The sequence below is a fragment of the Procambarus clarkii genome, chromosome 33 (genome assembly GCF_040958095.1).
Source record: "Procambarus clarkii isolate CNS0578487 chromosome 33, FALCON_Pclarkii_2.0, whole genome shotgun sequence".
Taxonomy (NCBI): domain Eukaryota; kingdom Metazoa; phylum Arthropoda; class Malacostraca; order Decapoda; family Cambaridae; genus Procambarus; species Procambarus clarkii.
The window spans coordinates 25,805,289-25,819,368 of record NC_091182.1 but is presented as its reverse complement, the minus strand read 5'-3'; the positions used below and the strand labels follow the sequence as shown (position 1 = coordinate 25,819,368).

Genomic DNA, 14,080 nt, shown 5'->3' with positions numbered 1-14,080 from the left:
CCTCGCTAGCACCGTCGTCGTCCTCGCTAGCGCCGGCGTCGTCCTCGCTAGCGCCAGCGTCGTCCTCGCTATCGCCGGCGTCGTCCTCGCTAGCGCCGGCGTCGTCCTCGCTAACACCGGCGTCGTCCTCGCTAGCACCGGCGTCGTCCTCGCTAGCGCCGGCGTCGTCCTCGCTATTGCCGGCGTCGTCCTCGCTAGCACCGGCGTCGTCCTCGCTAGCACCGGCGTCGTCCTCGCTAGCACCGGCGTCGTCCTCGCTAGCACCGGCGTCGTCCTCGCTAGCGCCGGCGTCGTCCTCGCTAGCGCCGGCGTCGTCCTCGCTAGCACCGGCGTCGTCCTCGCTAGCACCGGCGTCGTCCTCGCTAACACCGGCGTCGTCCTCGCTAGCACCGGCGTCGTCCTCGCTAGCGCCGGCGTCGTCCTCGCTAGCGCCGGCGTCGTCCTCGCTAGCGCCAGCGTCGTCCTCGCTATCGCCGGCGTCGTTCTCGCTAGCGCCGGCGTCGTTCTCGCTAGCACCGTCGTTGTCCTCCCTAACGCCGGCGTCGTCGTCCTCGCCTATACGCACCCCATGTGACCAGCAGGAGGCGTCAGCCCAAGAGAAACACAGAACCTGTTCCTTCAAATCTTAGAACGCATGTTAGAATCTGCCGCCCACCGGGTCGACAGAATTGTCCCCGAGGCGAGTAGCTGGAGGAAAGTTGGTTTATCGTACTAAACCTCTAAATACGAGTCAGGCCTCTGAATCGCCCCATTAATGGCCCCATTAGCCATTTAATAGACTCGGGCACTTTCCAGTAGCCGTTTAAAGGGTCGAACAACTTCCCTGTCTGTAGATTTCTGCGCGGAACTCTGAGAGGCTTGTTCAGGGTACATGACGTCGCGCGCTTGATTATAGGGTCCCTAGGCTCCAGACTGAGTACCCTGCGTCTGAGGACGACGCAGCTGAGGAATGCTGGATGACGCGCATGACGCAATAATGCATTATGCACGTCTCAGACGAGATAATTATCCGTGGCCTCCGTGGCGGTACTCCTGCTGATGCCTATCACTATAATCCTCTCGGTCTGTGGTCGAATTATCACTTAATCAACGTTTAATATTTCTTCAGTGTGATGAGATGGTAATGGAAGATGAAGCAAAGGGCGAAGAAGGTTGAGAAAAATGGTAAAAGGAATTGGTTGAAGATGGATAAATATGAAGAAACAGTGCAAGGAGGAGGAGGAGGATAAGGTGGATGTGAGTCAGGAAGAAGAGAAGAAATGAGAATTGGGATAAGTGACGGAGGGGGGTGGGACAGGTGAATCACAGTAAGGGGGATATAGAGAACAGCAGGGGTAAAAAATAGCGGAGGTAAGTACAGTAATCAAACAGTTCACAAAAGAAGTATGCATGGAGATTGAGAGAGAGAGAGAGAGAGAGAGAGAGAGAGAGAGAGAGAGAGAGAGAGAGAGAGAGAGAGAGAGAGAGAGAGAGAGAGAGAGAGAGAGAGAGAGAGAGAGAGAGAGAGACAGAGAGAGAGACAGAGAGAGAGACAGAGAGAGAGACAGAGAGAATTAATCAACAGATAAAAAGATGAGTTAACAGGACCGAGAACCAAGACTTATATTAATAAATCCAATTTCTGAGAGTGTCACCATGGAGGAAAACCCGAAAAAATCCTGAAAAGGGTGCCATATGCGGGAGAAAGGGAGGGAGGTGGAGGTGCGGGGAGAGAGGAGGAGGGAGGAGGCAGCTGCCTCAGGGTTCAGGTGGAGGCAGTAGTGTGTGTGTGTGTGTGTCGCTCAGTGTGGTGGCAGCCACGGTGAAGGGAGGTTGGGTGCGCCGGACCTCAGCTGACCTGACTAGGAACACTTTGAGCCACTCTCAACAGGCTCACTCTCACGACTCCTGTGGAAAATGCACAAACCATGACCACATGGATCTATATTCGGACATATATATAACTTTGATCCGTACATATAGGTTAGAAATTCTTAGATATATATATTTTTTATCAGAATATACTTTGATATGATCCAATATTTTTTTTTAATTTTAGGATGCGATAGCACTAGGGTCTTATTACGGCTCGTTTCGTTACAGATGGTGATAGCGATGCGGATAACCAGGGATGAGATAACGAACGCCTGTGTGTGTGAAACCGTCCGTGTTGTTAAGTGTGGTCGTTAGTGACCTCTCCTGAGAGTTCGTGACCCCTGGGAGCGGGCCCTTGGCAGCCATGATCCCCGGAGCCAGGAGACCCAGCCCGGATCGCCATACTGCCGGCCTGGGGGACACAGGCCCCGCAGGGAAGGGCTTGGTGGATGGCAACAATAACGATGGCACCGTTGTCACCCACGGTGGCACCGTTGTCACCCACAGTGGCACCGTTGTCACCCACAGTGGTACCACCAACTCCCACAGTGGTGCCACCAAGAGGACTGGCGTCTCGGCAGGGAAGTACCAACTCCGTCCCCGGTCTCTCAAAGTGCGTCACTGTTACGACAGTGACTGGAGTTTCCAGGACACACTGCGGCACAAGCCGCGGCCGCCACCACTCTCCAGGTACCGCAGGAAGACCGCCAACGCCCGGGAGCGGTACCGCATGCGGCAGATCAACACCGCCTTCGACAGCCTTCGTGGTGTGTTGCCCTCTTGGGTGTGTAGTCGCCGCGCCTCCACCGACCTGACGAAGATCACCACACTCAAACTGGCCTCCGCGTACATCAGGTCCCTCCAGGACATCCTGGACGGCAACGCCCAGGAGGACACCTACTCCTGGATCCTCTCTAGCATCCTAGGCGACGCTCCCAGCCCCCAACAACCCCAGCCTGTCCACCACTACAGCCCCACTACCAGTCCCAGCAAGACCCAGCAGCAGCAGCAGCAGCAGCAACTCGCCCCGGCGCACGCAACCACAGACGCCGAATTAGTCTCCTTCCTGTGTAGTGCCTCGAACCACGACTTCCACGAGAGCTTGGAGTCCTTCTCGTACCTGTCTCCTGCACCGGACACCAACACGGTCAGCCTCCTGCAGGAGTACGACTCCCCTCGTTCGTGGCTCCCTCAACAATACACACAGTTAGCCACTTGATAACGATGAGAGCCTGATAGTGTTGGCTTTTTAGGTCGAAATCAAACGATTCTTTTAATCACTAATCGCCAGTTGCTTTTACAGCTGGTGTAAATAGACAACGTTATAGCTAGTGTAAACAGAAAACGTTACAGCTGGTATAATTAGAAAACGTTACAGCAGGTGTAAACAGAAAACGTTACAACTAGTATAATTAGAAAACGTTTTGGCTGGTGTAAATAGAAAACGTTACAGCTAGTGTAATTAAAAATCTAATTATAGTAGGTGTAATTAGACGCCTCACAGAAAACGAAGAAAAACTTTATATAACACAAACGTTCTACCGTATATAACTAAAAAAATTATTCTAAAAGGAAAATATATCAAGTATTCTGAATGTTAAAATCGATTTTATGGACAGATTTTTAAACAGTACAGGAATTTATAGTTTTCTAGGTATGTCTTAGGTTGTTAAATCTATGTATCCCAATACTCACCCCGAGCACACCATGAGTATCATATACACACGATACTCATCACAAGCACACGATACTCATCACAAACATCACAAACACACGATACTCACCACAAACACGATACTCATCACAAGCACACGATACTCATCACAAACACACGATACTCACCACAAACACGATACTCATCACAAGCACACGATACTCATCACAAACACACGATACTCACCACAAACACGATACTCATCACAAGCAACGATACTCATCACAAACATCACAAACACACGATACTCACCACAAACACGATACTCACCACAAACACGATACTCATCACAAGCAACGATACTCATCACAAACATCACAAACACACGATACTCATCACAAACACACGATACTCTTCACAAACACACGATACTCATCACAAACATCACAAACACACGATACTCATCACAAACACACGATACTCATCACAAACACACGATACTCTTCACAAACACACGATACTCATCACAAACATCACAAACACACGATACTCACCACAAACACACGATACTCACCACAAACACACAATACTCATCACTGAGTATCACGACCATCACAAACAAGCATCATGAAGACACTCACCCACAAGAGATAAGACAATCAAACAAGGCCGAGGTATTTAAACCACTTATCAAACACTCTTCTAACTGGAGTTTCTAGCAGGTAAAATATCTCTTAATAACCAGTAGTTCTCCTGTTGTCATAATAACTGTCTTGTTGCAGTGTGTCTGTTAATGAATTATTTGCAATAATTGGCCCATTTTGAAATGCATTAAATACAATGGGATTTATGGCCACTTCTCTCATTCGTTGCCTCAACTACCTAATCAATCAAATTGATAAGTCAAAGGGCCTGGGTACTAATTACCCAATTAGTAAACCAATTAAGTGTGTTAAGCGATCATCAAAGTAGTACTCACTACAACCTGTTCACTCTGTTCATGTGATCATCAATTATATATGTTGGCTCCACTTAAACCATTAACTCATTGTAAACGATCACATTCCGTCGCAAAGCAGTCAAATGGATCCAGTCAAATGGATCCACGATGTTGTTGTTGTTAAAGATTCGCTAACTGGAACAAAAAAATCCAAGTAGCACGGGCTATGGTGAGCCCGCAGCATCTACGAGATTTTGAAACATTAAAGAGTATAGATATAGAAACCTTCGAGTCTTTATGGGTGAATATTTTGTTCTAAATATGTGTTCCCCAAGATCCAAAACATAGCTAAATATACTTGTAAAGACTCCAAAACATATACACAGCTGTTTCTAGAGTCTCTCTAAGAAGAGTTCAAAGTCCGTATTTTTGTAAGATATTAAAATCGTCAAAATTTCTGAAATTTATTTTAACGGATCCAAAGTGCTTATTTTTCTAGACGTGTTTAATAGCCTTTATTTGTGTGTATATATGTGTGTTGAGTGTATAATGGTGCACGAAACTCCATTTGTATTTCAGCTATTTTAAATTCACATTTGGCAAATGCATCAAGGTCTTTCTTCAGGTCGCGCTTGAGTGTGTGTGTGTGTGTGTGTGTGTGTGTGTGTGTGTGTGTGTGTGTGTGTGTGTGTGTGTGTGTGTGTGTGTGTGTGTGTGTGTGTATGAACTATTCGTGCCTGCAGGATCGAGGTGTCAGTTCTTGAGCCCCGCCTTTCTAACTGTGAGTTGTCTAATGTGCTGACTCCCGACCTATCATGTTCTCTATTGTGTATTCTACATATATAAATCCCATACACACAAACACACACACACCCACACACGCACACACACACACACACACACACACACACACACACACACACACACACACACACACACACACACACACACACACACACACACACACACACACACACACACACATCCCCAGCATTCAGCCCGAAGCAACTGCATCCTATTTACATTCCGGTGAACAGAGCCATCAGGCGAATGCACATTTTATTTCTGCTTCAGCCGGGGACCGAACCCGGGCTCGTGGACTATGACTCCCGAACACTGTCGGCTCGGGCACGAGACACCTACGTAGTTACAGGTGTGTTTAATTTTTTAGTAGGCATCCATCAGTCTCAGGAGACTGTGGTTGCTCTCTGGTTGTCGGTCTGGAGTGGCCTCTCCAGGGCGCAAAGCCAGGGTAGGTTGATTTGGAGAAGTTGTTACCCAAGCAGCAGGTTTCCCCCTCTCCTCGGTGCCGAAAGTCTCCAATGGAAAGGCAAACGCCAATACGATTGGTTCCAGCGCCGTGGCAGGAACTGTGAGCTCCGGAGATGACCTCGAAGTTGGTGAGAGAAGGCACAGGGACTCCAAATCCGGAGACTACCGTGGTCGGGACTATCTATCTTGAGGTTAGATAGTCCTCGACCAGGCCTCCTTTTAGTTACACACCCCCAGGAAGCAGCCCGTAGCAGCTGTCTAACTCCCAGGTACCTATTTACTGCTAAGTAACAGGGGCATTAGGGTTGAGTGGAATCTCTGCCCATTTGTTTCCGCCTTTACCGGGGATCGAACCCGGAACCTCAGAACTACGAATCCGAAACGCTGTACACCCAGCTGTCAGGCCCTCGGGGCCGGTGAAGTACCACCACATCAGGGGCAAGAACAACCCCAGCCTCCCGAAGTATTCTATGTGTGTATACATGGTTTTATACATGGCTGTATACATGTGTGTATATAAGTGTGTTTGTAGTGCCTTCTCTACTTTCCTTCAGTATTCAGGTCATCACAATTCCATCTACTATACATTGACGGAGAAGAACGGTAAATTGTTATGTAACCGAATGGTATTCTCGAGAATATTATTGTCTAGTCATTAAGTATGTGCCATACACACACACACACTCACACACACACACACACACACACACACACACACACACACACACACACACACACACACACACACACACACACACACACACACACACACACTCTCACACACACACACACACACACACACACACACACACACACACACACACACACACACACACTCACACACACACACACACACACACACACACACACACACACACACACATATATAAATATATATAAAAAAAATATATATATATATATATATATATATATATATATATATATATATATATATATATATATATATATATATATATATATATATATATATATATATATATATATATGAATATGAATGAAAACTCACACCCCAGAAGTGACTCGAACCCATACTCCCAGAAGCAACGCAACTGGTAACTACAGGGCGCCTTAATCCGCTTGACCATCACGGCCGTCAAAAGGAAGTGATAGCCGAGGCTATTTGAGCCACTTCCCCGACGGCAACTCGGATGGTAATCTTGGGCATAGCATTTCACCAAATCACCTCATTCTTTGGGGCACACGTGAGGAACACAAATGCGAACAAGCCTGAATGGTCCCCAGGACTATATGCGAATGAAAACTCACACCCCAGAAGTGACTCGAACCCATACTCCCAGAAGCAACGCAACTGGTAACTACAGGGCGCCTTAATCCGCTTGACCATCACGGCCGTCAAAAGGAAGTGATAGCCGAGGCTATTTGAGCCACTTCCCCGACGGCAACTCGGATGGTAATCTTGGGCATAGCATTTCACCAAATCACCTCATTCTTTGGGGCACACGTGAGGAACACAAATGCGAACAAGCCTGAATGGTCCCCAGGACTATATGCGAATGAAAACTCCTGGGGACCATTCAGGCTTGTTCGCATTTGTGTTCCTCACGTGTGCCCCAAAGAATGAGGTGATTTGGTGAAATGCTATGCCCAAGATTACCATCCGAGTTGCCGTCGGGGAAGTGGCTCAAATAGCCTCGGCTATCACTTCCTTTTGACGGCCGTGATGGTCAAGCGGATTAAGGCGCCCTGTAGTTACCAGTTGCGTTGCTTCTGGGAGTATGGGTTCGAGTCACTTCTGGGGTGTGAGTTTTCATTCGCATATAGTCCTGGGGACCATTCAGGCTTGTTCGCATTTGTGTTCCTCACGTGTGCCCCAAAGAATGAGGTGATTTGGTGAAATGCTATGCCCAAGATTACCATCCGAGTTGCCGTCGGGGAAGTGGCTCAAATAGCCTCGGCTATCACTTCCTTTTGACGGCCGTGATGGTCAAGCGGATTAAGGCGCCCTGTAGTTACCAGTTGCGTTGCTTCTGGGAGTATGGGTTCGAGTCACTTCTGGGGTGTGAGTTTTCATTCGCATATAGTCCTGGGGACCATTCAGGCTTGTTCGCATATATATATATATATATATATATATGCACAACTTGCCTAAACACGCAAGTGAAGTTTTACAACTTTAGAACACTTTCCCACAAGGAGACTCGAACCCTAGCCAGCACAGAAGCCTTCCAGCCACTGGCATAACAGGTGCCAGTGGCTGGAAGATCACCATCTTGGGAGGTGGTGATCTTTCGGGGGGGGGGGGGGGGTTTAAATACCCCGAAATTACGATCTCTTTTAAGGGTCTGAGTTGTGGTGCAGTGGGGTAAAGGCGTACCTGTTATGCCAGTGGCTGGAAGGCTTCTGTGCTGGCTAGGGTTCGAGTCTCCTTGTAGGAAAGTGATATATATATATATATATATATATATATCTATATATATATATATATATATATATATATATATATATATATATATACATGGCTTATAGATATATATATATATATATATATATATATATCTATATATATATATATATATATATATATATATATATATATATACATATATATATATATATATATATATATATATATATATATATATATATATATATATATATATATATATTTATTACGGCGTTAGAAGTCACGGAGACAAAATATATTTATATTTAATGTTATATATAAGTATAAAGTGTAAATTTATCTTAAATAAGGAGGTGGGTCTGCTTATTATATAGTGAACTGAAGATATGATATAGAGATGGTGGTTAATATGCTATATGGTGGAGAAATATGCTCGTATGACTGTGTGTGTGTGTGTGTGTGTGTGTGTGTGTGTGTGTGTGTGTGTGTGTGTGTGTGTGTGTGTGTGTGTGTGTGTGTGTGTGTGTGTGTGTGTGTGTGTGTGAGTGTGTGTGTGTGTGTGTGTGTGTGTGTGTGTGTGTGTGTGTGTGTGTGTGTGTGTGTGTGTGTGTGTGTGTGTGTGTGTGAGATAAATGTCATGTGTGTATTACTTGAATGTCGCGCATGTGTATTACAGTTGTTAAAAGCCATAGTCTGTACGACATAAAAGAGCCCTGTACATTATACAAGTTATGATTAAGTTATAGTTGCTTGGTGAATGATTACGTTTCCCGTTTGAATTATAGAATAATTTATTATACAAAAAATAGGACGATTTGAGGGGACTCTTAAGAGTTGTTGAGTATGATATAGCTCTGTTTAGAGTGCTATAGAGTGATGCAGCTCATGGTGAAAAGCTTCATTTGGGATTTCAAATCTATCAGCATTGAAATTTATATGGTGTCTTATGTATATTATATGTATAAAATATATACATTATAAACTTCCTCAGAGTTTTCTTATTTCCAGCACATTCTTTTTCTCCAGAACCAAACGTAATGGTTGAATAGAGCTTTTCTAGTTAAAGAGCTCTATCCTCTTTTTGTGCTCTTTAAAGCATCAAATTATCACAGATGCTGAGAGAACTGATAAAAGGCTACAGAGCCACATATATACTTTTCACAGAGCTTGAAGAACAACTCAAAAGATAATTAGAGCTCCATAAATGATTATGACTCATTTTACAGAACTTAAATCACATATAAATTAATTAAATTACTTTGAAATTACAGACCAGAGGAATAACGTATAATGATTAATACGAGTCCCCTGTGCAATGAAACCAAAATTCGAATTCAATGAGCTTATTGTTAATAAGTTTATTGTTAACAATGAGTTTATTGTTAACAATTCCCTCAAAAACATGTTTCTTTACGTTATTTCACATTATTATTTTATAATTATTTCACATACGTTATTTATGAATTCTTTGTAGGTCTGTCATTCACAGAAACACATGGCTGCATGCCATAGAGCCAGGCTCTAATTATATAGCTTTATTTCAGTGTTTGGTTCTAATGCTATCTTACAAAGCCGTACAATAAATCCTTAAAGCTATAAAATAATATTAAGTTGATCTGTGGAACCTTATAAAGCCTTATATACTCTATTAATATTTTGTTTAAATGGTTTTATTTAGCTCTAAAAATAGAGAACCGTCAGACAATGCACTTCATTGCTATAGAGCATCAGGGCATGTAAAGCTTAGACAACACAAAAGGACAGCTTTATAAAGTCCATATGAGACTAATCTCCAAGCTTAATCAGCATTGTGAAGTTGGTATTAAAGCTGTCAGTTAACTTCTCATAATTTGGGTGAATTACATACACAGTTCTCACTCAAATGTAAAAGGTCGAGAGAGTCAGGGCATCAGACACTTAAGTAAAAAAAGGGTCAAGGAACTGATGTTCAACTCCTCAAACGTTGAACAATAAGGTAATTAGCAAAATAAGGTTAGCAAATAAGATAAGGAGATAATAGTCGCAGCCACACTAGCACTCTTTCTACTTGATATTAACAGAAACAAAATCTATGAGGTAGATGTCTTCGGAGGAAGCATGCAAGATACTATAAAATGGCCTTAACAATCTCACAATAGTAGAAATAACAAATAACTAACGTTTAACGTTAAAATAACTAACGTTTAACGTTAAAATAACTAACGTTTAATGTTTATATAACCAACGTTTAAATCTCAACTAATGTAAGTGTGGAGACTGAACCGCCATCAGAAGATGGAGAGACGAGAACGCTGCGGTCCGTCTTGGACCGTTACCAAGTCGAGTGAGAGAAGAGAGTATTGATTGACTGATGAAGATTAAGCCACCCAAGAGGTGGCACGGGCATGAATAACCCGTAATGAAGAGAGGAGAGAGAGAGAGAGAAGATTAAGCCACCCAAAAGGTGGCTTGGGCATGAATAGCCCATAAGTGGTGGCCCTTTTGAGCCATTTCCAGTATCAATAGATGATACTGGAGATCTGTGGAGGTGCGACTGCACCCTGCGTGACGGGAGATGTCTCCCGTATGAAGAGAGGAAGGGACTAGCAAATAAATAGGGAATGAGAATGAGATGAGAGGTGAGGAGCAGGTAAGATGAAAAGGTAAGAATAAGATGAAAGGTAAGAGAGTTAAAATAAGAGGAAAAGTAGGAATAAGAAAAAGGGGTAAGAATAAAAGAAAAGGAGAAAAGCTTAAGTCAGATTACGTTTAAGAAGGTTAGAGCATTTAAGAATGTACTTTGAAAGGGAAGAGTCAACAGCAACAAAGCCTTTTTAATAAATATAATCTGACCCAAACTTTGCTCCTTTCTCTTATTCTTAACTCATTTGTCTTAATTCCGTTTCTTATTCTTACCTTTTCTGTTATTCTTACCTTCCCCTTACTCTTACCCCTCCTCTTACCTTCATCATATTTTTACCTATTCCTCTTCCCTGCTCCTCACTTCTCATTTCCCTCTCTTTCCTATTTATTTGCCTGTCCCTCCCTCTCTTCTCTCACAGGACATGATAATGATCCATGTTCATGTTGTTTAAGATTCGCTACTTGGAACAAAAAGTTCCAAGTAGCACGGGCTATGGCGAGCCCGTAGGTCCAGGACGGACAGAACCGTCGCCGTTTCTTCGTCTTCTGATTTGTGGGTTGGCCATCATATCTTCAGCCAAGATATGATGACATCATATCTTCATTGTGACTCGTCGTCTACAAAATGTAAGTATAATGAGACCAGGAGCTGGAAATTGGAAGCCTTACACACGGTACCAAATAGTAGATGAAGCCATGGTAGATGAAGCCATGGTAGATGAAGCTATTGTTGATGAAGCCATGGAAGATGAAGTCATGGTAGATGAAGCCATGGTAGATAATGCCATGGTAGATGAAGCCATGGTAGATGAAGCCATGGTAGATAATGCCATGGTAGATGAAGCCATGGTAGATGAAGTCATGGTTGATGAAGTCATGGTAGATGAAGTCATGGTAAATGAAGTCATGGTTGATGAAGCCATGGTTGATGAAGCCATGGTTGATGAAGCCATGGTTGATGAAGCCATGGTAGATGAAGCCATGGTTGATGAAGCCATGGTAGATGAAGCCATGGTAGATGAAACCATGGTAGATGAAGCCATGGTTGATGAAGCCATGGTAGATGAAGCCATGGTAGATGAAGCCATGGTAGATGAAGCCATGGTTGATGAAGCCATGGTTGATGAAGCCATGGTAGATGAAGCCATGGTTGATGAGTCCATGGTTGATGAAGCCATGGCTGATGAAGCCATGGTTGATGAAGCCATGGCTGATGAAGCCATGGTTGATGAAGCCATGGTTGATGAAGCCATGGTAGATGAAGCCATGGTAGATGAAGCCATGGTTGATGAAGCCATGGTTGATGAAGCCATGGTTGATGAAGCCATGGTAGATGAAGCCATGGTTGATGAAGCCATGGTAGATGCAGCCATGGTTGATGAAGCCATGGTAGATGAAGCCATGGTTGATGAAGCCATGGTAGATGAAGCCATGGTTGATGAGTCCATGGTTGATGAAGCCATGGTTGATGAAGCCATGGTTGATGAAGCCATGGTTGATGAGTCCATGGTTGATGAAGCCATGGTTGATGAAGCCATGGTTGATGAAGTCATGGTTGATGAAGCCATGGTAGATGAAGCCATGGTAGATGAGTCCATGGTTGATGAAGCCATGGTTGATGAAGCCATGGTAGATGAAGCCATGGTAGATGCAGCCATGGTTGATGAAGCCATGGTAGATGAAGCCATGGTAGGTGAAGCCATGGTTGATGAAGCCATGGTTGATGAAGCCATGGTTGATGAAGCCATGGTAGATGAAGCCATGGTTGATGAAGCCATGGTTGATGAAGCCATGGTAGATGAAGCCATGGTAGATGCAGCCATGGTTGATGAAGCCATGGTTGATGAAGCCATGGTAGATGAAGCCATGGTTGATGAAGCCATGGTTGATGAAGCCATGGTTGATGAAGCCATGGTTGATGAAGCCATGGTTGATGAAGTCATGGTAGATGAAGCCATGTTAGATGAAGTCATGGTTGATGAAGCCATGGTTGATGAAGCCATGGTTGATGAGTCCATGGTTGATGAAGCCATGGTTGATGAAGCCATGGTTGATGAAGCCATGGTTGATGAAGCCATGGTTGATGAAGCCATGGTTGATGAAGCCATGGTTGATGAAGCCATGGTTGATGAAGTCATGGTTGATGAAGCCATGGTTGATGAAGTCATGGTTATCTTGAGATGATTTTGAGGCTTTATATATAGTGTCCCCGCGGCCCGGTCCTCGACCAGGCCTCCACCCTCCAGGAAGCAGCCCGTGACAGCTGACTAACACCCAGGTACCTATTTTACTGCTAGGTAACAGGGGCATAGGGTGAAAGAAACTCTGCCTATTGTTTCTCGCCGGCGCCCGGGATCGAACCCGGGACCACAGGATCACAAGTCCAGTGTGCTGTCCGCTCGGCCGAAGCCATGGTAGATGAAGCCATGGTAGATGAAGCCATGGTTGATGAAGTCATGGTAGATGAAGTCATGGTTGATGAAGCCATGGTAGATGAGGCCGGAGTATGAGGCACGAAAAAAGTCCGAAGTTATACTGCCAGACAAGTACCAGAATCAAGAGGAGAAAGACTAAAGGAACTGAACTTCCCGTCACTGAAAGACAAAGGGTTAGGGTAGACATGATTACCACATACGAAATTCTAAGAAGGAATTGACCTGCCAGACAATTATATATCACCTCACAACACTGATCGACTTAGAGCTCTAGCAGCTCCTCATGCAGGTGACTTCCTATTAGCAACCAAATTATTAAAGTCTCCTGTTAAATTGTTATTAGCAACTCCTATTAAAGTACCAAAATGGTGCATAAAGACATTAGGATTTTTATTTTTCAAATGGAATCAAGTAGTTTATTAAGTTATGTTGTTTAGGTAGACTCCATACACAATTTCAACTGCAGATATGATGAAAACCAAAGAACTTGGTAATCTGTACATTGGTTGGAATGTTGGGAGGCGACGCCTGAGAGCTGCAGTTCAACCCAAGCAAGCACCATTAGGTGAGTACACACACACACACACACACACACACACACACACACACACACACACACACACACACACACACACACACACACACACACACACATACACACACACACACACACACACACACACACACACACACACACACACACGCACACACACACACACACCACGCACACACACACACACACACACACACACACACACACACACACACACACACACACACACACACACACACACACACACACACACACACACACACACACACACACACACACACATTTCTTGTATATGTTAACGACATGTTTACAGGCGTAGAGTCCTACATGTCGATGTTTGCGGATGATGCAAAGTTGATGAGAA

The 14,080-nt window shown here is 44.4% G+C and overlaps 3 protein-coding genes across 3 annotated transcripts in view; 2 read left to right on the top strand and 1 right to left on the bottom strand.

Annotated features, from left to right (window-relative positions):
* The window catches only part of LOC138370769 (fibroin heavy chain-like), a 22,341-nt gene extending 20,432 nt beyond the window's left edge, over positions 1–1,909 (bottom strand). The window contains exons 1-2 of the mRNA XM_069335370.1: positions 1,838–1,909; positions 13–610 (exon numbers count right to left, since the gene is read on the bottom strand). Of these exons, the coding sequence (XP_069191471.1) occupies positions 13–610; positions 1,838–1,909 (670 nt within the window). The remainder of the gene's footprint in view (positions 1–12; positions 611–1,837) is intronic.
* LOC138370869 (neurogenic differentiation factor 1-like) lies at positions 1,786–4,904 on the top strand. Its single transcript, XM_069335484.1, has 2 exons — positions 1,786–1,962; positions 2,083–4,904. The coding sequence occupies exon 2, from the start codon at positions 2,219–2,221 to the stop codon at positions 3,071–3,073; it is 855 nt and encodes a 284-aa protein (XP_069191585.1). The 5' UTR covers positions 1,786–1,962; positions 2,083–2,218; the 3' UTR covers positions 3,074–4,904.
* A 6,460-nt stretch (positions 4,905–11,364) lies between these two features.
* Positions 11,365–12,912, top strand: LOC138370768 (uncharacterized abhydrolase domain-containing protein DDB_G0269086-like). Its single transcript, XM_069335369.1, has one exon. It carries the CDS (start codon positions 11,365–11,367, stop codon positions 12,910–12,912), a length of 1,548 nt encoding a protein of 515 aa, XP_069191470.1.
* The last annotated feature ends 1,168 nt before the right edge of the window (positions 12,913–14,080 follow it).